At 44.0% G+C, this 26,344-nt stretch overlaps 1 protein-coding gene across 2 annotated transcripts in view; it reads left to right on the top strand.

The window, feature by feature from the left end:
* Positions 1–325: 325 nt before the first annotated feature.
* LOC144826527 (stimulated by retinoic acid gene 6 protein-like) overlaps positions 326–26,344 on the top strand; it is a 564,429-nt gene continuing 538,410 nt past the window's right edge. For both annotated transcript variants that reach the window (XM_078684953.1, XM_078684952.1), the window contains exon 1: positions 326–377. In XM_078684953.1, the coding sequence (XP_078541079.1) occupies positions 346–377 (32 nt within the window). In that variant the 5' untranslated portion in view covers positions 326–345. The remainder of the gene's footprint in view (positions 378–26,344) is intronic.

The following is a 26,344-nucleotide window of genomic DNA, read 5'->3' as shown; positions in this document are numbered from 1 at the left end:
GTAGTCCAAATAAACATTTTGCAGTTCCTGCGAACCTAACCCCTTTTTCGGACTGCTGGTTTGTAGCGTGAAGCCACTGTCGGTTCACACGCCCTGCGGATGATAAATAAAGTAACCATGACTTGCTTTGGCACCACCAGGCAGTTCGCTCGTAACAGCCCTTCTCTCATTGGTTTGAGGCAGATAACATACGTCTTAATCTTTTACAAGCCTTTTTTCTTGCTTTCTAAATTTGTTTGCAGACACACCTTTGATTTCCATTCCTGCTCTCCTTGTTCAAATGCCACAGAGGTCTTTTTATTCTGCAAGGCAGGCGCCGGGGGAGGGAGCTGGAGCAGAAACGCCATGGCACCGGACTCAACATGGACGCCTCCCACGTGAGTAGATCCGGGGATGAATGTCTGGGGTTCAGCGCTTCAGAAATGTCTAGGAAGAGAATTCATAACGTCAGTAACGACGTGAAGCACTGGAAGCATTCACAATGCCTAGGAAGCTAGAATTGGAAAGAACAACAAGCAAACAATAAGGATGTGGCCTAATCACTAGAGCGCTCGACCTCAAGGCTAGAAATCCGGGTTCGAGTCTCGGTAGAGGCTCAACGTTCTGTGATTCTGGGTAAATCACTTAATCTCACCGTGCCCGACAAAATGAACGTGTCCACATGTGACGCACCTGGTGTTTATGTAAAATATTCTGATCTCGTCGAGTTCGAGCTATATAAACAGTGTAGCATTTGACAATAGTTTATTAGATTAGTATGTACCTTTTGTATAGTTACGTCTGATTTACACGCTCTGTGAATTAAAAAAGGATTTTCGCTTTCCGCAATACACTAGAATCATGGATAACCACACAAGTCTTGTTAATACCCATGGGCGTCCGCAGACATTTGTGGGGGGGGGAGGCAAATTGTTAACGTCATCGCCATCCTCCGACATGATGTGTGCCAGGTGGGGCACGAGAAACACTGGGGCACAGAACTAGGATAGACTCAATTAAATGCCAGGAATCCAGGACATGTGACTGATCCTGCCACAGGCCAAAAAACCCCACCTGTAGGGAAAACGCTAAACTTTCAGACAAGGTGCTTTATCTCTGTCTGCTAGGTGTGCAGACTTCTGGGTCCTCGATCCAACACCAATCAAGGCTGTCTTCAGCACAATTCGATTTTTATCAGAATACTTTAAAACAGCCTATGATTAGAGCACCAGATTAAATATACTGTATGCACAGTGTATGTTAGGGATTATTTGTAGCACACATATTTACCAATATTGGCTTCTTGGTGATAGAATTAATGATAACTTTTATCCAAAGTTAAAGCACAACACCAAAGTTAGTAATAAACAATGCAGCAATCACATACACTAGTGATTTGCCAGTGGGTGCTCTCTTTACTAGAATTCACCGGGCATTGCTAAATTTTACACACATTCAATTAATTTATACAAAATAAAATGTATAGGTCCAAATGTTAGCTATATTTTTTAAAAGAAACTTAGAGTCCCTCTACGTGTAGTCAATGTCAAACTGACATGTGCGCTCGTTTAGGGATACAATAATGGCCAGCTCCCTTATGCAGAAGCCCGGCACCGTAAATGTGTGGCCAATGCTGCGCCCGCAGCTGCGCCACACCACAGGTCCAGGGATGCTGAGTCTTACTCAGTGGTCGAAGTGGGGGAAAAAAGTTGGGGAACAGTGGGTGGAGAATCAGAGGGCGGGAATAACCCAAGGATTGGATCTGTGGGTGGAGCCAGAGGTGTGGCTAGAATGCGCAGACATCCCAATTTTTAGTATTTGTTTGGCATTTAACTGCCCAGTTTAATCAACCAATGGATACACCTGATTATTTAAATTTATAATGAGTTATTGACATTAAATATATTCACAAAGTGGGATATGCTTCTAATCACAGAATGTACCAAATACGATAATATGCGGAAACACAAGCCATTTATCTCCGAGTCATGGAGTTCTGTTATCAGCACTTCACCCTTTTTCAACAACAGTAGTTCAAACATGAATGGCAAAATATCCTAGTTTGCAAATATTTTCTCTAAAATTATGGCTCTGCCATATTACCTCATAATGCAAGATCAGCTGTATGATCTGACCATTTAAACTAATACATTGTTTGTAGCTCAAACATATCAAAAGTTAATATAAAATGTGACTTGTGTTGCTGCGGAGTGGATGGCCTATTGTAAAGGTTGACTGGTCACCTTTCTCACTGCTGCGTTTGTATGTTACACTGGTACTAATAAGGCAAAATCTTTCCTGAGACTGTTAGTATGTGTACACACGTCAAAATAATAAAATATCTCACAATATACTGCATTACGCTGCAGCCTTTTTTAATGCATAATTTAATCAACACTACGGCATAATGTTGTCATCCTTTGCTGCATAATTAATTCCAGTGGCCCCACAGCAGGCAGCACAGGTTAAAAGTGCTTGTGAATGAAGCAGGGAGACTGTGAAGTTTGCAATTTAGGGGCCGATTATGATCGCGGACGGACTTGAGTCCGTCCGCGACCCCTGAGGAGGAGGGAACATCCGCAAGAGCTGCGGCGCTCCCTCCGAGCAGATTACGATGTGACCGCCAGGGAGGTGGTCACATCCTCTATCTTTAACATTGCGGCGGGTGCAGCTTCAAGCTGCACCCACCGCAAGGTTAAAAATGCATGCATCGCATTTGCATGCACAAAGCGGCAGGCACCGCGCGGTGCCTGCTGCTTTGTGCACGCAAATGCAGGGGGGTACCATAGGTACCCCCCATGTGCACCCCCCACCCCCCCTTCACCCAGGGGGCCTGCAACGAGCCCCCAAAGTAAAAGTCTGTATGCTTTTCCACGGCGGAAAAGCTGCCACGGAAAAGCACGTCTTTTACACCATCCTAATATGGCTGGCGGTGTCTGACAGACACCGCCAGTCATGTTAGAGCTTTTCCGCCGCGGACGGAAGGCGACCGCGGCGGAAAAGCTGCGGACGGAATTCCAGACCCACCAGCCATCCTAATATGGCGGTGTGTCTTTGGAGGCTTCGCAGCGTTTTTCCGCATCCTCCGGGCCGGCAGTGGCTTCTGCCTGCCGGGAGGATGCGGAAAAACCGCAATCATAATCGGCCCCTTAGTTTGGTGTGCATGCAAATCCTGCATTGCCAATCCCTGGTGAGTTGCAGCTACTGCTGCTGAAACAAGGCCAATGGAGGTACCTGTGGGTGAGGCAGACTGGCCTCAAGGGCAGGGCCAGCCATAGCACTGGTGGTGTCCTGTGCATTAATGTTTGTTAGTGCCCCCCATTGACCACCTCTGCCATGGATTCCCTCACTACCACGCGTTAACTACGCCCCCCAAGTCTCCATAACTACTCTCTCTCAGATGCATTTAATTTGATTTACAGCGCCACTCATACCATTGTAGGGTGTCAGAGCACTTTACATCACACACATTACTCAGAGACAATCAATATGTGTGTAAATCACTGTATAGAAAATGTTACATAAGACTAAGGATTACAAGGTGTGGGAGTCACATGACAACCATACTAGTAGCCTGTATAGTTTTATAGTGATTGGTCTGGAGAAACACAATACCCGGAATTTAAAACGTAAAACCATGGTTGGGGGTTCTCCTTAATAATCAGAATTGATTTCTGTCCAAAAGAACACTTTTTGAGACATTAGGATAATCAAAGACTGGGGGACGGGGGGGGGACATAATGCTCTAATTTATACCTTGCAATTTGTATGCAGCTCTTAGATGACAGTTAATAGCTCACTGTTCTAAGTTAGGATTTTAACTTATAAACTGCAAGTAACAAAAGGATCTCTCTGACAAAAGCAGTAGCCCACTGACCTATTTACATTATGTGCACTTTGTGATCTGCATGGCGCATGTTCTTTGCAGCCGGTGCACTAACCCTCTGAGCTACCTTTCCATGAGTCAAAACTTCCACTAGACAAAATTCTGATCTCTCTCTAGGAAGAACATTAATCACCAGAGTCATCATGACATTTTTATTGTTGCCGAAAATTGCTGGAGGCCAGGAATGAGGCAGCAAGCGTTTTTAAAACCATAATATACTTGCAAACATGATGCCTTCACCTAAAGTCAGCACCCGGTTTGATCACACTGATTGCACCGCCCTAGAGCTGGCCCTTCTCAAGGGTCCTGTGACCTCAGTGGCTGTTGTTCTAGGGTGTGCTGCTTCATAGGCCTGGAAGGAAGACTGGAGGTGAACTTCAGTATGAATAATGGTGGACAAGCCTTGAAGGTTAACCTACACTTGTCATACTAGGGTCCACCTACTGGTGCGAAGACACCAGGACTTCTAAGGTGTTGCGAAGCCTTCTAAGGTCTAGCATGTGATTGTACTCTCGCAGGAGAGTGGTCTGGTGGGCTGGTTATTAAAGCTGAACCTGTTTCCCAGTTCCAAATTCAGCAGCTCTGACCATAGTTCCACATCCTCTCCCCCACTGAACACAGTACTGCCCCACTGAGAAAAACTTCCACTGTTTTCAACTACAACCCAATTGTTGCCCGCTATAAACACCTGGATGCGCAATTTAAATTACGCACTAGACAAGACCAACATGCGGCCTACAAAAAAAAAGTAACAACATCCTGGAAAAAGCAAACACTTATAGGGAATGCAAAATTTAGCAAACCATGGGAAATGTAAGCAGGAACAACATGGTTACCCTAATGCTTTTACACTCACTATTCAGAAATCAGTGAGTGCTTTTGTCTGAAAAGTTAAGGACACAACTACAGGGCCCTGAATGGACCCATTTCAATGGCCATTGCTTATATCCTTACAAAATATAAGCAATATGGTAAAAAGACCACATCGCTGGACGCAGAGCCGCAGCACCCATTTTGATATCCACACATTGCAGTACCTCCAGGATTGGTGCACTAGTTCCAAGTCCAGGGAAAACAAGACAAGAAAACCAAAATAGCGCTTCACTGGCAAACTCTGTAAAAGTGGCGCTAATGTGTTTCAGTGTGAATAAAATCAGTTTGGCCAGTTTGCTACCACTCTGTCTTACTTTATTTAGTTATTTATCTATTTTTCATATATTTAAAGGCTGAAAATGCCCGGGCATTTCTCCAAAAAGGTTACCGAACAAACAAACTCCGGTAACCTTTTTGGAGAACAAGACGGCTGTAAAACGACTACATAGAGATTGGAAGCACGAAAAAACTAGCAGACCTGGGAAGGCTGCAGTATTATATCGGCCCGGGCATTTTCAGCCTTAGCAACACAATAATAAGCTATTTTGCCGAGAGCATGAAGTGAACTAGTGTTTTGTTACAACATCACACCACTTTTCAAAGGAACTTCTGTTTTCCGTAGACCCAAGATTGTGACGGTCCTGAGGAAAGCCCCACAATTGGGTGGCTCGAAACGCGTCGACCGACCTTCAGTGGCCCTTTGTTTCAATAATATAGGGAGTTGGACTATGTCAGTATAATAAGAATTTATTTCTATTTGTATTTCTTACAACAGAGTCGTAGTTGAATACCAAGGAGGGTACATAAGCTTGCTGCTGTAATAATTTGTCTTTCGACAAAGGGTCATTTTTGCTTCGTTTGTTTTCTTCAATGTTTATGCTTATGCATGTGTGAGTTGGGAGTGAGTGTGACTAGTCAACAGTGTGGAGTGGATGTGTTGTAAATATGTACAGTTAATATTTGTCTTTTTCAAAGTTGTTTTTCTTGTGTACAGTGTTATTTTTGCACCTTTAATCCCAAAGAAAAGTTCTCTAAAAAAAAACAATGAGCTAAAAACCAAAAGTGACTAGTGAACTAAATAAATAAATAAACTAGTGACGTTAGACACAATGGACTCTTTTTGTTTTATTCATATAGGGCCATCAAGGATACTTTGTAAGGCAATTCCAGTATTGGCATTTGTGTTGTTTTTCTACTGCATTTTTGACTTAGCCTTACTGGTTGATAAGTCAAGACCCTGTGTTGTTCATACGATCATGGGAATAGTCCAGCCCGAACTGCCCAGCCAGAATAAACCTTTTGCCATACAACTCATCACTAGGGTCAGCCCTGAACAGCCCAGGTGGCAGGTTCAATGTATTTTAAAGTTAGGACATGTACTGTTAGAACTGGGGGTCTCTAGTTGACAGAGGTAGGTACCACTGTCCAAATAGGGACCCTTGCTTCTAGTCAGGGCAAGGAGATAACCCTCTGAGATAACCCCTGCTCACCCTCTAGGTAGCTTGGCACGAGCAGTCTAGGCTAACCAGTGGCAATGCGTAAAGTATTTGTACCAACACTCACAGTAACACAGTGAAAACACCACAAACTGACTCCACAACAGTTTAGAAAAATAAAGGTATTTTAAACTAAACTACACAAGACCAAAACGACAAAAATCCAACATACACAGTTCAAGAATATGGTTTCAAAAAAGTTCTTAAGGTTGCGTTAAAATTCTTTAGGTTGCGATAGAATTCTCTACGTTGCGATAGAATTCTCTACAGATGCGTGAAAAGTTCACAGTTGCGTCACGTTTACTCATAGTACCTTTTAGTTGCAACAAAGTTCCAAATAGCAGAAGCTGGTGCGGTGGAAAACAAGCGATGCGTTGCTCCTGAGACCCTGGGGAGGCGATGCGACAGTCCCGCTGCAGCAGCGGGCGTGATGCGATGAATCCGGTCTGTATGGGGAGGAAGGCCACTTGTATGGATTCCGGTGCGTAGGTTCTGTAGGAAGTTTGTTCTTGCAAAGGCACGATGCGACAATCTCGTAGGGGCTGCGACGATCTCCGGGGCGACGATGCGCGATCCACCGGTGATCCTTTCTTTCGCAGCTCCTCGATACGATGGTTCTGCGACGATGCTCGCAGCGACGTGATGTGGTCCGCAAGCAAGCGGTGCGGCGATCTCACCCAGCGACGACAGGCTCTGTGACGACACTCGCAGCGATGTTCGATTTTCCCGCACTGGTCTGGTGCGTCCGGCAAACGAAGGATGCGACGTCTCTGGCAGCGGCGTCAGGCGCTGCGACGATCTCGACCTCCGTAGCAGCGGGAAACTTCTCGCACTGTCGGGGATGCGCTCCGCAAGCAAGCGATGCAACACTTTGCAGTTTCAAAAGTCTCTCAAGCCTAGTTTTAAGCTTCCCAGCACAGGTACAACTTCCAGAGGCCCCACAACTGGATCAAGCACTCTAGGAAGGACAGAACTCTCTCAGCAGAGTTCAGGGAAGCTGGGGGTGAAGTCCTTTTGTTCCTGGGACTTCATAACAGGGAGCCAGCTCTACTCAGGCCCTTGGAGATTCCTTCTAGACAGGGGACACAGCTCAGCAGCAAAGTCCTTCCCCTCTCCTTGGCAGCAAAGCAACAGGTCAGTCCAGCAGAGCAACAGCAGGACAGTCTTCCTTCTTCAGTTTCAGCTTTCTCCTTGGCAGAGGTTCCTTCTTGATTCCAGGATGATCTCATTTTCTGTTGTCACGGGTCCTGTACTTATACCCCTAAAGTCTTTGTTCTCTCTGTGCATGTGGGCCCTGAGCCCGGTCTGAACCAGTTCTGGGTGTTTCCTGAGTACTTTGTTTTGCTGTCTTCTTCCTTCCTTTCAGAGTGAGGGGCAGGGTCGTCAGCCGCCCAGCAGGAGGTGGAGCCAGCATTGTGGTAGGCAGGCATAGCCCTATTCAGGTCCAGGTGCTAACTCCTCCCACCACTCCAGTTGCAAATGCAGTCATTCAGCCTAGGGCTGACTCAGCCAGCCTCCTGGGGAATCCCCAGCCCCTGTCACTCTCAAACCAGACAGTCAATACACAAACAGGCCCAGGCACACAGAAGGGTCAGACAAGAGAACAGCAACTTTCTAAAAGTGCTGTTCCCAAACACAGGATTTAAAAACAACCTTTCCTAAAAGATGTGTTATTAAATTCTGAGTTCAGGGATACTAGATACTTATGTCCTATCTTGTTCCTATGGGAAGAAATGCTGTTACCACTGTAGCCAGCATCCCCCATGTTAATCTATGGAGCACAATAGCCTTACAGTAGTGAAAAACGAAAATGGCTGCCATTCATTACCAGAGCATGCCACCTGCACTAGTACATGCTCTACCTTTTACATACACTGCACCCTGCCCAGGGGGGTACCTTGGGCCTTCCATAGGGATGACTGATGTGCACAAAAAGGGAAGGGTTAGGCCTGGTCAGTGGGGACACTGACCAGGAGGACATGGCAGTTCTAAACTGCAGACAGGCACTGCAGTGTCAGGCCTGAGACATCATTTTAGGGCTACTCCTGTGGGTGGCACAATCAGTGCTGCAGGCCCACTAGTAGCATTTGTCATCACCAGCCCTGGCACACCCAGTGCACTTTACTAGGGACTTCATGGTGATACAAATATGCCAAACATGTATATCCAATCAGAATAACAATTTACATAGAGAACATATGCACTTTAGCACTGATCAGCAGTGCTAAAGTGCGCAGAGTCATATTGCCAACAGCCACGGGTCAGGAAAAATAAGGGAGGAAGAAGCAAAAAGTTTGAGGATGACCCTGCAAGAAGGGCCAGTTCCAACATGTACCCTTAAGTTTTACATGTCTTGTAAGTGAAAAACTCTTACATTAATTTTTAACTATTGCACATCCAATGTTTTCCCATAGGATAATATTGGAGTTGCCGTACTTCATTTTATAAGTGCAATTTCCATATGGGAAGAGATAACCAGTCACGTTGAGTGTCTCTTGAATAGCAATTTAAAATTCTAAATTATGGTCAAGTCGAATTTTACATTGCAATTCAGAAAATGCCACATATAGAAAGTTAGATGCGCAACAGGGTGTGATCCAATAAGGCCTCTTTAGTGGGGAGGAATCAACTTCAAAACACAAAAGTACGCAGGGCCCCCATTCAGCCATTTACTTTGAAAAAGAGCGCAAAATACACATCAATCTTGTGTGCTTGAGTATTTATCTCAAATATATTTCATACTTATTTGCTGTTCTCTTACTATCACTCATATCTGTCTGGTACAATCCAAACATTAATATACATAAAACCAAAATAACATAAAACTACTTAATCAAAACAGGTCACAACTCAGAATGACATAAAACCATAGAAATTCAACAATGCTTTTTTCGCTGAACACTAGTGAGTTCTTGCCACTAAGTCCACAGTAGGTCACCCTAGCAAATTGTCCTACCCCTTGTGTAGACATGGGATTATATAGATAGTTTTGTGTTCCCACACTCAGCTTTATCTTTTAAATGGAAAGATCCTTTTCAAAATGATAGCCAATATTTCTATACTTGAGGTGGTACTTCTAATACATCCCAATCAGAAAATACCTCCGCATTTCAACCTCATATAGTGTAGGGGTATGTAGCAACTCTTTTTAGGAGGTCATCATCACCGCTAAGGAAAACATTTGTTCAGTCTAGGTAAAAAAGGGGTAAAAATTTTGTTTTAAAAAGAGACATATAATTGTTTTCCTAAAAGGAAAATACCGATTTATGTATATAATACTCAGTACTTTTGACTTTTAGAAAGTTGGCATTTTCTTACCTTAGAGATTTAGTGGCTGATTACGATGCAATGTGGAAAGTTTATCCCCGACTTCTTCTCAGAATTGGATCCAACCGATTTGCAGTCAGTGGTTCAGTCTGACCGATTACGATGTGACCGAACACTGTTCAGTCAGGGTTCCATCGACTTCTGTGGGAGCCTGTGTTCTGTCCAACCACACAGGCTCCTATGGGGAAATGGTGCGCTTGCGGAACACTCTGCACCCTGTCGCAGGTACCCCACTGTGCCTGCCACACAGTGCAGGGTTTTACAGGGGGTCCCTTGGGTACTCCCGTGACCCCAAACCACTGGCTACAGGATGAAGGAGGGCCTGCTAGGGGCCCCCAAAGTCAGTTTCCGATAACCATTTCGTGTGGACAGACCTACTCGGGAAGGCTGTTGGAAACTGACATCGTAATCGCTCAGTCAGAAACGCTGTCCTTAGAGCTGTACAATGCGGGTCCAAATGACACGTATTCTCCGAGAGCCAGTCGGAACAGATTCGGAAAGACTGTGCGGTTTGCAATCCAAATGCGAACATCGTGTCCACTCAGCCGGATTAGAAACTGACCGAGACAAATGGAAGGCTTCCGATGCGGTCTAGGAGAATCCGACTGTCGGTTGGAGGCTTTCAGCATGACATCTTAATAGACCCCTAAGTGCCCAAAGCCTGTCTTTGGTCACATGACTGGGCATAGTTGAGAGTGGAGCTTTGTGTATTCCTCCTAGACAGAAACACACAATATGGAGCTTATGTGTGCCTGGATGGGCTATCACGGGCAGGATGGGAGGGAGAAGGTGGGTACACCCCCACTTAACTGAATAGGCTGTGTCCTGCCTTTACACAAAGGTCTTCATACCCCCTTAAGTTAGCCATGAGTAAGGGCAATGAATACAGGATGCCCGGGGACTTAAAAGAGAAACCTCTAGATGCTTCTTCCTCACTACAAAGGCACAACTTGATACAAATACTGGACCTCAGACACCAACTTTTCAGTACACTACTGGACCAGTGGATATTCTGCCAGGAAGAAGGACTGTCACGCTGCTACAAGGACTGTCACTCTGCTGGACTGCTGCTCTAAAGGAACTGCTGCCTTGTTATGCCGACCTGCTGCCTGCAACCCTCTTGCCTGGGGAAGACCTAAAACTTCATCTTGAACCCAGGGCCCCCGAGTGACTCCAGGTAGGGGTGAGTAATACATGACACTCCGCCAGCGGAGTTCACTGAGTTTTGGTGACTCTGCTTTACACTTGCAACACAGAAATCCATCAAAATTCTGCTATTTGTCCGATTTTTTGCTCATGCATGACTCTATTAAGAGCAAAAACTGGTGTACCCTAGCACCATTTTAAACCGCTAGAATGGCACCCGGCGGAATTTTCTCAACTTAGGCGGTCGCAACCATTCACGGTGGGAAAGCTGCCACTCACGGTGAGAAGGCTGCCACTTGAGTAGAACATCTACTCGAGTGGCAGCAAAGAAGCAGCACCACAGGACTGATTTAAGACTGCATCCATCCCTCACTCCATCGTGGACAGCCTGAACTTTTGGCTTTTACCCGGTCCAGCGCGACTGGATATGCCCAGTTGGTGCTTTACGCTTTAAGATGCTATTTTTTACTTTAATCTTTAAAAATTCATAACTCTGTTTCTACTGATTGGATTTTTGTCTTTTTCATCTTGATTTATTAAATTAGGCTCTAATTTTCTAAACTGCAGTAGGATTTATCTGGTGTTTTCACTGTAGTACTGTTTGAAGTGTTGCACAAATACTCTACACATTGCCTCTTACCTAAGCCTGACTGCTCTGTACCAAGCTACGAGGGGGTTGAGCACAGGTTAATTTGAGGTTTGTTTGTGCCTTACCCTAACAAGGATGGTGGTTGCTGCTTGACCATGGCTCAGACCCCAGTCAACCAGTTGCCTAATTTCTTACATTACACCAGTACAGTTTCATTGGAGCTCCTTCAATACAGCTCTAATCTGCCCGAAATCACTAATACATATTCTAGTAGGTTTTCTTCTCAGTTCTCACAGGGTATTGCTACCCTTGCTTGCACCAAGCACTTCTATCCTAGTAGGATTATTACAGAGCTCTTGAAATGCATCTCTGCCCTGACCACACCATATGCAGCGGTCCCAGTATGGCTCTAAAGCATAGTCATACACTGCACCTTTACCCTCTTCTTACTTTCACCATGTTGCTATGCCAGAAGGACTCACACAAATCTCTAGTAATGCAGCTCTCCCCTGACCTGTAGGATGCTCAAGAACATCCTTCCTTATCCCAGTAAGATTTCCATAAAGATCCTGCAGTTCATCCTTACCCCCTACTTGCACCCTGTATTTCTTTCCCAGTGAGACTTTCACAGGGCTCTAGCAATGCATTTCTAACCTCACTAGCACCATGCACCGTATGGCCATTACAAACAATTTCATTGAGCATTTACAGGCTAATACTTCAGCTGATCATGCCACCTTATGTTATGTTATGCGAATCTGTATATGCACCACATCCCCCGTGAGGGTATCTAGGCGCTGAGTAGGGCAGGCCTCAGATAGGAGGAGGAGATCATGCCTGTTTCAGGAGGTCGTTCCAGGTCTTGGCTGCAAGGTCTTGGAAGGTCCGTCCTCACTAATGGTCTTCTTGATGAGAGGGAGGTGTGCTCATGCCTGGAAAGCAGATCAAAGGTGTCTGGTGGGTTGGTTGAAGTTAAGGTGGTGGTGGAGGTACGCTGAACCAGTATTGTGGAGACCTTTGTAGGAGAGGGTGAGTTGCTTGAACTTACATCTTACATGTACTGTGAGCAAGGGGAGATTGTTGATATGTGAAGAGATGTTCAGAAAGAGTCTGGCGACCGTGTTCTGGGTGATTTTTAGTCAGCATAGGACATGGGCTAGGATTCCGTTGTAGACAGCATTTCCGTAATCAAGTATACTTATGATATGAGCCTGGGTGACCATTCGTCTGGTGTTCAATGGGATCTACTAGAAAATCTTGCATAATATTTGCAGGATGGGGAAGCATGATGAGTAGACATCGTTGATCTTTCTTCCCATGGACAGGTTGGTATCAAGGATCATCTTGAGGTTCTTGGCATTGTCCACAGGGATGGGGGGCAAGTTAGGAAGGCCACAAAGAGAAGTCCCAGGAGAAGTGGCTGCTGTCAAAGATTAGGACTTCTGCTTTGTCTGTGTTGAGCTGGAGGCAGTTATTTTTCATCCAAGCAGCGATGTTGCTCATGCTGGGTGAGTCAGTAAAACAGAGGATGAGCTGGGTGTTATCAGCATAGGATACTATGTTGATGTGGTGTGCTCTGACATCTGCATCATGAAACCATTGAAGAGTGTTTGCCTGAGGGACGATCCTTGAGGGAGTTTGCAGATTAGTTTCTTGGGTTCTGTGGTGCAGGGGGAAGTCTAACTCGTTGAATTCTTTCCATGAGTAAGGAGGTTAATTACTTGAGGGGCGGTCTGCAAATACGCAGGTGCTGAATGACTTGTGGAAGGCCATATTGAAAGCTGTGGAGAGTCGGAGGATGAGTGTGCCAATTTCTACTCAGTTGAGGAGGCTTCTGATGTCATTGCTGGCCGCAATGATAGCTGTCTCCATGCTGTGATTGGTGAAAAAGTCTGATTGAGAGCTGTCTAAGAGTCAATAGAGTTCTAGGAGGTCTGCGGGTTGGGTATTGATTGCTTTCTCCATGACTTTAGCTGCAAAAGGCAGGAGCGGGATGGGTATGTAGCTGCTGAGGGTGTTGGGGTTCACTGTTGGCTTCTTCAACAGGTCGTTGACTTCTGCATTTATCCAGCGAGAAGGGAATGTCATGGTAGTTAGGGAGGTATTGATGATCGTGGTGAGTGTGGGGGAGATGATAGATGTTCCAAGATTGTATATAAAGTGTGGGCATGTGTCTGAGGAGGCTCCTGAGTGAATGGTATTCATGAGGGCGGTGGATTCTTCATTCAAGAGGGTATTCCAGTTGCTTAACTGCTGCTTGGAGATGAAGGAGGTGTCTGGATGGTCGGGGGAGTTTGTATCAGTATGCTCGTAGTTGTTGGTGTAAGAGGTGGAGGGGGCCTTTGTATGTGGATCTTGCTATGGTGTTTCTGTTGAGACTCCATTTTCTATCAAGTTGCTTTCAGTGATGCTTGGACTCCCTGAAGTCATTCATGTACCAGTTGGATAATTATTTGTTTTTGTAGGCCTTTTGTCTTGTGGGAGTGGTGTGGCTGGCACAGTCAGTGGTCATTTATTGAAGAACTTGGGGCCATATTATCAAGTACAGACGATAAAATTATTGTCGCTGTATCTGCAGGAAACTGCAGCTAAAGCGGCGATAATGGGCTTCATAATATGTTCTTGTGAATTCCCATAGCAGCACAGGATCTGGTGTCAACCTGGGCTGCTATGGAAATTTACAAGGGCATATTATCAAGCCCATTATTGCCGCTTTAGCGTCAGTTTCCTGCCGATAAAGTGGCGATTATTGTATTGCCTGTTCTTGATAATATGCCCCTTGGTGTCGCCATCGAGGTTTCTAGTGTGGTTGGGTGGGAGCTTCTACAGATGGTTGGTCCTGTTTTAGTTGGATATTTTGCCCCAGTGTCCTGATGGTGCTTTGGGTTTTTCTGGCAGGGTAGCTTGGTGAGCAGGTATCTTTAAATGTATGATGTAGTGGTCAGACCATGTGAAGCAGGTCGGCTGGGTCGGTGATCCTGTTGTTGGAGGAGAAAATAGGGCCAATGGTGTGTCCAGGGCCGGACTGAGAACAGAAACCGGCCCTGGCAAACTGCTCAGCTGCCCCCCCCTGGGGTCAGGGGGAGTGCAGCTGAGCAGTTTGCGACGGCCGATTTCAGCCAATTTTTTTTACCGGGGGCCGACATTGCTGACCCCTGGTAACAATAACGGCCCCCCAGGGCCCCAAAACCAGCCCCCACCCTAGCGGCCTACCGGGGAAACGCCCGGTGCCCGCTATGGCCTGTCCGGCCCTGGGTGTGTCCTGCTAGGTGGGTTGGTCCTTAGGAGCTAGGTGACTCCATGGTTCCTGAGGCAGTCGAGGAGGGATATGGAGTTAGGGTCTGTGGTGTCTTCAAGGTGAAAATTTAGGTCCCCTAGGAGGATTTAGTTGGTTGATCTGATGGCGAGGAAAGCTATGATTCTGCAATGTGGTTTCATAATTCCACTTTGGGGACTGTTGGCGAGGACTCCCTTAAGGGTGGTGTTGTAGTCTGTTTATATTTTAAAATGGAGGCGTTCCATGAGGTTGGAGTTTAAGGCTCAGGCCCCATTTTAGTTTCATGTATATAGGAGTTGGCAAGGTTTTGCTGCGATTTGGTGTGTTTTTCACTTGTTTTGGCTGAGCTTTGCTTGTTTTTGAATGGACGTGGACGGGTGGTCTTTGGTTTTAAAAGTCCTACCCGTGTCCTTGATTCAATCAGGGTTTGGCATGGTGAGCTACTTGGGGACAAGTGGGACTTGGGTCCCTCCAAGTTTGAAGAGGATCGATGAAGCAAAAGGGGTTGAAACGGGATTGGGTGTGAAGGCCCGGTTTGCAATCTTACACAATGGGCCAATTTTGGATGTAGTCAAGAAATGCTTTTGGGGTGGTTGCAGTTGCTCCAGGTAAAAGTGGCCTCTGTGAGTGATGGCACAATATGTCTACTATGCCTGTGATTTATTAGAAAGAAATCGATCCAAGGCAAGGGTGGTTTTTGGCCTAGTTTCCAAATGGCAAAACGCCTGCCTTTGGAGCCAATGATATGGACTGGTTTTGCACGTATTTGGTGGTTCTGAGTAAATCTGCTTTGATAGGCAAGTAGCTGGAAACCTCTAGTTTTAATTGCAAGTGATTTAAAGGAAATCAGTCCAGAAGAAGGGGTGTTTTAGCCTAGTTTCTGGACGCGATGTTGGCGCATTTTGAGGCCTAGTGGAGGTCACGGTATTGCATGTTATTGAAATTCGGGGTGTTCCCCTTGGTTGGGAGTAGGTTCTAAGGGTCGGGAGCTATATTGGAAATGTGTACTTTTAGATGAAATTGGAATTTCTGATCCAGGTGGCGGAAAAGGTAGGATTTGGCACTATTTTCAAACCAACACTTTTCTGCCTTAGGCTTACATTGGACCTCTTGAGGTCATTCCAAACGAGCGCACAAGAGGGTGTTTTAGTGCTCAGAGTGAAAGAAGGGATGCGCCATATGTTTGTGGAGGCCGGCGAAGTGTGGGATTGGGTTTGGAGAGTAGGAGGTGTGGGTTTTCTGGCTCAAGTATGGGGAGCTTGGGTTTTTGAGGGCTGGGGCTAGGATTTAGATGGAGGTGGTGCAGTCAGTCCTGTTTTTGTAGATGATTGCTAGAATAAACTTGAAGGTAGAACACTTCATCTCTGTAAAACTGGCATAATTATGAAATTCCCCCCAGTCAGACATGAAATATTCTAGATTATTTGAAATTCAAGAAATAGGCCAAATCTCGCTCTCAGTGGCGGCTGGTATCAGGGTAGAGTGGTGGGTGGAAGGTGGCTGAAGGACAACAGACGACAACGAGAACCCCCCCCAAAAAAACACTTACCTTGTGCTCTCTGCATCGCAGACTGGGTGCTCTTCTGCTGCAGGGCACAGGCTCCCAGATTCCCCACTCCCATGCAATCAATTGTGATGCTGCTCTCATACATGAGAGAAGCATCAGGATTGGCCTGAGCACCCTCGATTTTCAATCCCAGAGAGACTCTCAGCCTGGTCCTTCATGTCTCCTACCCTGCAATGCAGCTCTGATTTGAGACATGCCATGCTCATGTCGTCCAAACTGACATGCGCACTGACAGCAGTGCAGAAAAACTAACCCTCCAGCCTTTCAACGTCTGGCCGCGCCCCAAGACTCGTTCATGTTAAAAAAAAAACATAACCCTCTGTTATTATTGCTTTATTTTTCACGTTTTTTCGGCTGCTGGCTGGGCAACACTCCTCCACCATAGAGTGCTCGCTCTTCCCAACCCAATGATGTATTATCGCACTGACCAATAAAGGTAGCGCTAATGCAGCGAAGAGGGTTTTTTTTTATAACTCAGTAATAATGCGGCGCTCTACCTAGAGTGTACATCTCAAAGTATTGATAACTTGATAGTGGTGTGGTGCGTAAAGAGCGAGCGGAGAAGCCCCTAACCGCTCAAAGGCGAAATTCAAAGAATCCCACTGAACTGAAGCACAGCATTGCTTTCGCACACACAGAACACAGGGTTTCTCACTAGTAATTAAATAGTATAACCACAACAACAGTATCATAAAAGGACAGATGCAGAATCCTGGAAATGTGTCTCAAGGCAGGTCGTTTTAATAAGTCCACAATCAGCCGACACGTGTTTCGTCGTGTGGGCGTAGTGCACAACGACTCTTCAGGGCTGATGACAGAAAAAAACGATATGTGTATAGATTTCGTTCAGAAATTGTTACAGCACTTAACCAAGTCAAAATAGTGGCTGTGTGTGACTGTTCAAAACCCCCATGCCGTGCCGTTCATCCCTTAGAGTTCAGAGTGTGAGAGGGTATTGAATGTGACTCAAGTGACTGTTTTAAGAGAAAGCGTTGAAGCTACATCTATACGTTCACATGATGACATATCGTAAATCCTTATACATATTCTTAGATCATGTACCTCCACATATCCAGAAGTGGTAGGTGCTGTATACACAACAAACATTACAAGTAAATTGTATATCTTAATGTTAATAACGTCTCAGAGTAAGTGTATTTTAAATGATCTAGGTGGACCGCATGCAAGAGAACCGGTGCATGCAGAAGAATCCAAAAGGAAAGTAAACATCACTAGAAGTAGCGGTAAAGGAAGAGAAAGCCTACCTTGTGGCTAGCCTGCACTTATGCAAGTCTAGTAGAATAAATGCTCGTGTGGAAATCAATCTGTTAAAATAACACGACAGCAAAGCATAAGAAGAGGGCAGGAGATTATTTACAAAGAGTCTCTTGTCATTGAGAAGAAAGGGGTCAAGAGTAAGGCTTACCAAAAGATCACTGGGAGTCGATAAGTTGTATGGGTTGTGTATGCCCCTGTTATTGGTAAGACCGTCGAGTTGAAGATGGTCTCCGTATGCTGTGTAAAGAACCAGTATATGGTGTAAGTATCTATAACGTGCTGAAAGCGCTTGTAACACGTACGCACAAATAACCCCCAGTTCCACAATAATGGTAAGATGAGAAACACACTGTACCTTAATACGTGTGTGTATTAAGCTGTAACCGGGAGGGGATCCATTAGAAGTACACTTTTGGTCCTCTGGACGGTTGTATCGCACAGTCCTGGCGATTTATTCTATCAATCAAATTCAAGATAAGAACATTATAGTTATTGAATCTGTAATTCAAAGTTGTTTTTTAACTAGTCAAAAGTTCCTGATTACGAACTCTTGTCTATTGGGTAAAAAAGTGGGGGGACGAGGAGAGTGTTCTTACCTGGAACGTGGTATCCCTCCTCCGAAGTTTCCCGGTCGCCGTTTTCCAGTATACGGACACGTGACCCGGAAACCGGAAGTGTTTTTAAGTCATTGCGTGTAAAACTGCTAGACCGTAAACAAAACTAAGGGTCCACCATTTTGGGCGGTGTTTGCGATAAGTATGTCATTATAAGTGTTTACATCCGCAGTTTGATTTAAGGGTTTAGCGAAGGAGAAAACGGCATTATTTGTAATCGTATCTGCTAAATTAATAAAATTAATAAAGAAAATTCCGAGAATGTGAGGTTGAAACTATCTGTCTACAAATTGTTACGTCTATGTTTGTAATGCCTCTACAAAAGAGATGTGTCTGTCTCGAAGAAATCCGCAGACAGTTTGTTTCCTAAACGATATCTTGTTCATGTGTCATGTATCGAGTTCCAAGAGCTTAACGCTATATGTCGAGATCGATGGTTTGGTTGTCAGCAAAAAGGACAATTTAGGTGCTCTTGTGTGAACTGTTTGAATTCTAGTAGTATACAGAAAATTAGATTGAAAGGTTAAATTGCAAACGTGTGGTTGGTGGTCACGTGATTAATTACAATACATTAACTACACACATTATCTAATACATATATTACTTTCCTTGTTCTTTTGTGTGGAAATCGTGGCATCATGCAATGTGGTGGTGCTCAGTGGTGTCTCTAGTGATTAAGTTGCAATCAATAAAATCATTTGTGACATGAGGCATGGTTTGTACATTACCGTATTCTCCTCATCTAAATTCAGAGAGATATATATAAAATACATTCTTATCATCTTTCTCATTCTATATGTACCCTTAATTATCATCATACTTTAGATCCTTTAATAAAACCTCTATTAACATCACATATGTACAATGCATAGTGGATCCCTAAAAGTTGTTTCAAGAATCAATCGCCCAAGAAGAATTGCATCTCAGGGTCGTAATTGAGCCCGTGTTCCACGCACTGCAAGCGCATGATCCACATGGCTTCCCTTCTTCTCAATGTCAGTTCTCGTTTGCCACCTCTAATATTCAGTGGGACTACATCAATGCCATAGAAGCGGACTTTGATATCATCCTCCATAGGTTGGCATTCTGCAATATGCAAGGCCACTGGATATTTCGGATCCCTTTTCTGAATCGCCCTCATATGTTCGGCCAGTATATCCTTCAGAGCCCTGAGGGTGCTGCCAACATAGATTTTGCCACAATGGCATTCAATAATGTAAACTACGTATTTGGTTAGACATGTTATATTTTGTCTTATTTCATACGTTGTTTTGTCAAAACCTTTAAAAGTTAAGGTTCCATGTTTACTCCATATGCACATGGAACAAAAGCCACATTTATAAAAGCCCAAACTCTTGGTGGTGAGCCAATTCTGCGCTGTGGTGTTCCGAGGAACAGTGGGACTAAGTATGTTCTTCAGTGTGTGGCCCTTCCTGTATGTGATCATTGGTCTGTTCGGAATCCATTCCTTTAGGACAGGATCCGATGTCAGGAGATTCCAATGTCTATTGAAACTCTTCCTGATCGTATGGTGTAAGGCATTATATTCAGTGATTAGTCTCACAGGTGGTTTGGAGGATGTTGTTTTGGTGCGTGTCATAAGACAATCAGATCTTCTGGTGCTTTTGACTTTTCTCTCAGCTTTAGTGATGGACTCTCTAGGGTAACCCCTGTGTAAAAATCTATTGTTCATGTTTACGATACATTGTTCGAATTCTGATTGTTCACTGCAATTACGTCTGGCTCTTAGTAATTCACCATATGGTATGGAGTGTATCTGATGTTGTGGATGTGAACTGGTGGCGTGTAGAATGGAATTACATGCAGTGGGCTTCCTGTATAGTCTACTGTGTAGTCTGTTGTCCTTGACATAGAATTCAAGGTCTAGGAACTCCATTTTAGTAGTGCTGTGTTGCATGGTGAAGCTTATTTCCCATGTGTTCGAGTTTAGATAATCAAAAAAGGAATGAAGTTCTTCCTCGGTACCAGACCATAATAACAAACAATCGTCTATATACCGACCCCAGTAAACTAGAGAGTCAATATATTGTGCTCCCTTGGTACCCCAGATGTATTCGGCTTCCAATGCTCCCATAAAGAGATTAGCAAAGGAGGGGGAACATTTTGAACCCATAGCAACGCCCTTCTTTTGGCGGTACCATTTCCGGTCAAAAATAAAGCAATTGTTATTCAAAATGATGTCCATCATCTTCTCCAGCATTTTAGTGTGCGCCCACAATGAAGCCGGTCTATTGGCTAGTAATCTGCTAATAGCTTCCATTCCCAGTTTGGGATTGATGCTAGTGTACAGAGACACCACATCCATAGTTACCAGAGTGGTGCCCTGTTGCCAATCTATATCCGCCATGATGCCCAGTATGTGTTTAGAGTCCTGTATGTGAGAAGGTAGATTTTTCACAAGAGGACCCAGGAAGAGATCGACATACTCTGCCAGTCTCTCCGTGGGACCTCCTATACCCGAGACTATTGGTCTGCCCGGGGGAAAGGGGAGGTTTTTGTGAACCTTGGGTAAGGTGTATAGCCAAGGAAAAGTGGGTCTAGAGACTTTAAGGTAAAGGTATTCATCGTTGTCCAGAAGACTTGATTGTTTCCAGTTTAGTAAAAGATCATTGATCAAGATCGTTAGGGGACCCATTGGGTTCTGAGACAATGGTTCATAACAAGAAGCATCACTTAATTGGCTTTGTATCTCGTTGTTATAGTCTGTGAGGTACATAACTACAATATTGCCCCCTTTGTCTGCCTCTCTGATAATAATGTTGGAGTTGTTGCTTAGAGTCGACAATGCTGAGCGTTCCCCTTTGGTCAAGTTGTCTTTGTATTTGAATTTCATCTCTAAGTTGACGATGTTAAATATATTTAGATCCTCTTGAACATGTCTGTGGAAATTGTCTATTGTGTTGCCCCCTGGTAGTGTGGGTGTCCATTTCGATTTACATTTAAGACCACTATTCAAGCCATAGTCAGTTTCCACATCTAGTTCTTCTAATAATCTTTCCATGTCGTAGGGACTTTCTTCTATGTCTGTTAAAGAAAGAAGCAAGTGTGTTGTTTACACAAGATATCGTTTAGGAAACAAACTGTCTGCGGATTTCTTCGAGACAGACACATCTCTTTTGTAGAGGCATTACAAACATAGACGTAACAATTTGTAGACAGATAGTTTCAACCTCACATTCTCGGAATTTTCTTTATTAATTTTATTAATTTAGCAGATACGATTACAAATAATGCCGTTTTCTCCTTCGCTAAACCCTTAAATCAAACTGCGGATGTAAACACTTATAATGACATACTTATCGCAAACACCGCCCAAAATGGTGGACCCTTAGTTTTGTTTACGGTCTAGCAGTTTTACAAGCAATGACTTAAAAACACTTCCGGTTTCCGGGTCACGTGTCCGTATACTGGAAAACGGCGACCGGGAAACTTCGGAGGAGGGATACCACGTTCCAGGTAAGAACGCTCTCCTCGTCCCCCCACTTTTTTACCCAATAGACAAGAGTTCGTAATCAGGAACTTTTGACTAGTTAAAAACAGCTTTGAATTACAGATTCAATAACTATAATGTTCTTATCTTGAATTTGATTGATAGAATAAATCGCCAGGACTGTGCGATACAACGGTCCAGAGGACGAAAAGTGTACTTCTAATGGATCCCCTCCCGGTTACAGCTTAATACACACACGTATTAAGGTACAGTGTGTTTCTCATCTTACCATTATTGTGGAACTGGGGGTTATTTGTGCGTACGTGTTACAAGCGCTTTCAGCACGTTATAGATACTTACACCATATACTGGTTCTTTACACAGCATACGGAGACCATCTTCAACTCGACGGTCTTACCAATAACAGGGGCATACACACTTGCCTTACAACCCATACAACTTATCGACTCCCAGTGATCTTTTGGTAAGCCTTACTCTTGCCCCCTTTCTTCTCAATGACAAGAGACTCTTTGTAAATAATCTCCTGCCCTCTTCTTATGCTTTGCTGTCGTGTTATTTTAACAGATTGATTTCCACACGAGCATTTATTCTACTAGACTTGCATAAGTGCAGGCTAGCCACAAGGTAGGCTTTCTCTTCCTTTACCGCTACTTCTAGTGATGTTTACTTTCCTTTTGGGTTCTTCTGCATGCACCGGTTCTCTTGCATGCGGTCCACCTAGATCATTTAAAATACACTTACTCTGAGACGTTATTAACATTAAGATATACAATTTACTTGTAATGTTTGTTGTGTATACAGCACCTACCACTTCTGGATATGTGGAGGTACATGATCTAAGAATATGTATAAGGATTTACGATATGTCATCATGTGAACGTATAGATGTAGCTTCAACGCTTTCTCTTAAAACAGTCACTTGAGTCACATTCAATACCCTCTCACACTCTGAACTCTAAGGGATGAACGGCATGGCATGGGGGTTTTGAACAGTCACACACAGCCACTATTTTGACTTGGTTAAGTGGTGTAACAATTTCTGAACGAAATCTATACACATATCGTTTTTTTCTGTCATCAGCCCTGAAGAGTCATTGTGCACTACACCCACACGACGAAACACGTGTCGGCTGATTGTGGACTTATTAAAACGACCTGCCTTGAGACACATTTCCAGGATTCTGCATCTGTCCTTTTATGATACTGTTGTTGTGTTTATACTATTTAATTACTAGTGAGAAACCCTGTGTTCTGTGTGTGCGAGAGCAACGCTGTGCTTCAATAAAGGTAGCGCTTCATCGAACTGGTAGTGAATGGACATCAGATGACTCTGATGACTCTTGCAGTGCCCCACTCTGTTGTGAGCACAACAAACACAAAACACTTTCAATGGTGAGCCAGAAGAGTGAGTAGGCCTGGTTTTGATTCTGGCAGTGGGCAGACTTAGAGCCTCATTTATTGTTGATCCAACTTGGAAAAACTCTCATCCCTTGAGGAAGTGGCAAAAAAACTGGAAAATCAAATCCACCCAATGGAACCCTTGCTCACCAGATTATCCTTAAGGTGATACAATTTTGACCAGTAGATCCCCTTACTCTGCACCAGTATCTTCAGCAAACCAGATTCAGGAAGCTGGATCCCAAAGGAACCTAGAAAGTCCTCAGGGGCGATCAATGTGACATCTCAGCACTGTAAAAAACTCTGTAAAAGTATGTTAACAAAATTGTGCTAGTGAGGACCCAGCCATACGTCCTTTGTTGTTAAAGAGGAAAGCATCTAACTATCTATCCCACAATTCCTCTTTACATCCTCCACCCGGCCCTACACTTCCCTTTCCTACTTCGTCGTTCTCTCTTTCTCAAAATTTCACTTCCTGCCTTACTATCTCCCCTCTCTATTTTTTTCTCTCCCACTCTTCACTCACTCCCTCTTTCCTCTTGCCTCCATCTTCTCTTTCCAGTCCTTCCTCAATCAACCACTTTTTTCTTTCCCTTCCCTCAGAACCTGTTTTGCTAGCTCTTTTTCCTCCTAGCTCTGACTTCTCTCTCTTCTTTCCTTCCAACTGTCTTTGCCTTTCTCCTCTTCCCCTTTGTCTTTCATCTGACATCTCCACCTCCCCTTTCCCCTTTTTTTTACTTGTCCCAATTTTCCCCCATAAACCCTGCTTTCCTTTTTCTTTTTCCTCCCCTCACCCACAGTCCTTCATATTTTGGGCCCAATTTAGAGTCTGGAGGACAGGGTACTCTGTTGCAAACACAACAGATTACTCTGTTCCCTAAACTCTAGGCCACCTGCCTCACTTAGAGATGAGCGGGATTTTAAGTTTTCCGTCCATGGAGCCAACAGAGTAGAGGCCATTGGAGGAAGGACATTACACTGTCCGCCCCATTTAGTGTCTTTTTTTTCTATCTGTCACTGCGGAGACAGTTTTTTTGTTTTTCTGAAATAAACCCCTCCTAACAAACAATTTTTAAAAAAATGTTTGGTAAATGGCTTTCAAAACCAATTGAAGTTGTCCAACAAAACGCTGTCATTTCTAGATTTAATGGACAGTAGTCCATCAGAATGGCAGGGCTAATGTCGTCCACCACCCTGATGACAGAATTCCGTCTGTCAATTTCAAAAGCAGGACCTTTGTCTTTTTGTTTCCCTTCTCCATTTTTCTCTAGAAATTTCAAAGTCAGCCTATGTTATTCCCTTAGTTTATCTGTGTTCCTTGTTTTTCCTCTTTTCTCACATTTCAGTCATCTCCCTTTTCTCTCTCCTCTTCCAATGTCTCTTATTCTTCACCCCTCTCTCAGATGTTTGTCTCTCCCTGTTTCCATTCTATCGCATTTATAGCATTGTCGCTTCCTCCAAGTCATCGTGTCCTTTTGCTCTTCCACCTTTCATTTGTGTGTCGCTCTCTCTCATCTAATTGCTTCTGCCTCTGTCACTGTTGAGATTACATGACAAAAAGAATTCATTTTAGCCAGAGTGTCACTTATTTTGACTACATAAATGGGTTATTTCATTAAAACTTAACTCGTTAGGCCTAGTAAGGTCAATCGTTTGATATAAAACACGCACATGGATTGTCAAGATTGTTACTTCTTTCTCAGAGTTATTGAAACTCTTAAAAAACACTAAGCACAGGTAAGGGCAAGGTACATCTTTCTATGTGCACACGGATGAGCGGTGGTTGTTGGATGTAGTGTTGCAGGGTTTCTGTACTCACACAGAACTGTGCACAGAGGAGTGGAACCTCGGCAAATTAGGATGTCCCAAAACTTACCTTAGCAACCAACTCACCCCTTACCGAGCTAGCTACAGTGTCTCATTGGACATATCAAACACCCAATGTTTAGACAAACCAGAACATGAACTTACAGTACCTCAGGGTACGTGGGACTCATGAACACTCTTTCGTTATATTATCATTACAAACCAGAACATGGAGTAAAGAAGACACATGTGCATTTGAAATGTTTATTTACTAATGCCGTCTTCTCAGGCGCAGTATCTTTGATAATACAAGTATACTTATTATCAGTAGCAAAATTATCAGCATAGTTACTAAGACATAAAAAGCGAATGGTGACAGCATGTTAACATGCTGTAATGAATAAGAGTTAACAACACTTATATCTCACCCTCCCTAACACATATATTATATTATTATCTAAGAAGGTCTCTTTGGGTTGTTTTAGGGCGGGCCCATACCTTAGTGTCCTAGCATGAAGGAATCACATCAGCATACACCAGCTCTCTCTGCATGTGCACCGCATCAAGTGTGTTAACAATTCTCGTGCAAAGCAATATCAATCCCGCCTCAAGCCCAAGTTGGCAAAGGCTGCACTTGTGTTATGACTATGAAGGCGTGGAGATCAGACCTCATAACAATTCCATATCGTGTTGCTCCTGAAACTTCAGCACTCTCCGTGCAGACATGTTTTATTAAACAAAGCAGATATCAGAGCAATAACATATTATTCTCACATTCACCACGGCAAACCACTAGGTTGAAAGCTAAGTCAACAATTAAGGGTCGTGTGCAGAAGTTGCAAGAAAGGAAAAATGGCGTTTAAATCTGAAATGTACCTATGCTAACTTAACACGAAATATGGATATATAGGAGCTATACAACACCCCCCCATGATCCGAGAACGGACTAAATAAGGTAACAGAAGTGCCATCACATGAGAGCAGAATCCATTTAAAAACGAGCATGAATAAAAATTCAATTATAAAAACTAATGCTAAAAAATAGCCCACAAATATAATGTGGCTCAAGCCAATAGGCAAACAAAAATAAAATGTCTTGACCAAAAGTCAATAAAATCAAGGAAATGCTATCAATCAGCATGCCAATCTGAGGCAGTGTCTATGATAAGACCGTATATGAAAAGTAAGCTGCAACAGCCTCAAGGAGGAAGTCACTGTCCTCATCCGAAAACAGTTCAGCCATCCAGTTTAAAAGATGAAAGGAACATACGTGATCTTCCAGCACCGGATCCTCTATAACCATCAGAGGACAGCTCGGTGGGTTTTCAAGAAAACTTTGTTCCAAGAAATTTCGCGCTGCCGACAACACATCCCAGGGACCCATTAGTCCATGTGCCACCGCCAAGGCCATAATCCTTTCGTCAGAACAAACCAACTCGTGAGCAATGATAGGACTCATCAGTTGATCAAAATCGACGTCAGAAGATGCTGGTCCGCAGAGACACAAATCAATGGCCCAAAGGAAATCACAGGTCAGGCAGCGAAATACAGGCTGGACACAGGTGAAATAGGAGAACCGAAAAGATAATCCAAACGCCGTGCTTAGAGTCGCCAACGGCAGTGTGCCATAATAATC

This window comes from Lissotriton helveticus, chromosome 3_2 (genome assembly GCF_964261635.1).
Source record: "Lissotriton helveticus chromosome 3_2, aLisHel1.1, whole genome shotgun sequence".
Taxonomy (NCBI): Eukaryota; Metazoa; Chordata; class Amphibia; order Caudata; family Salamandridae; genus Lissotriton; species Lissotriton helveticus.
The sequence above is the reverse complement of the archived record's forward strand: the minus strand, read 5'-3'. Positions and strand labels throughout refer to the sequence as shown.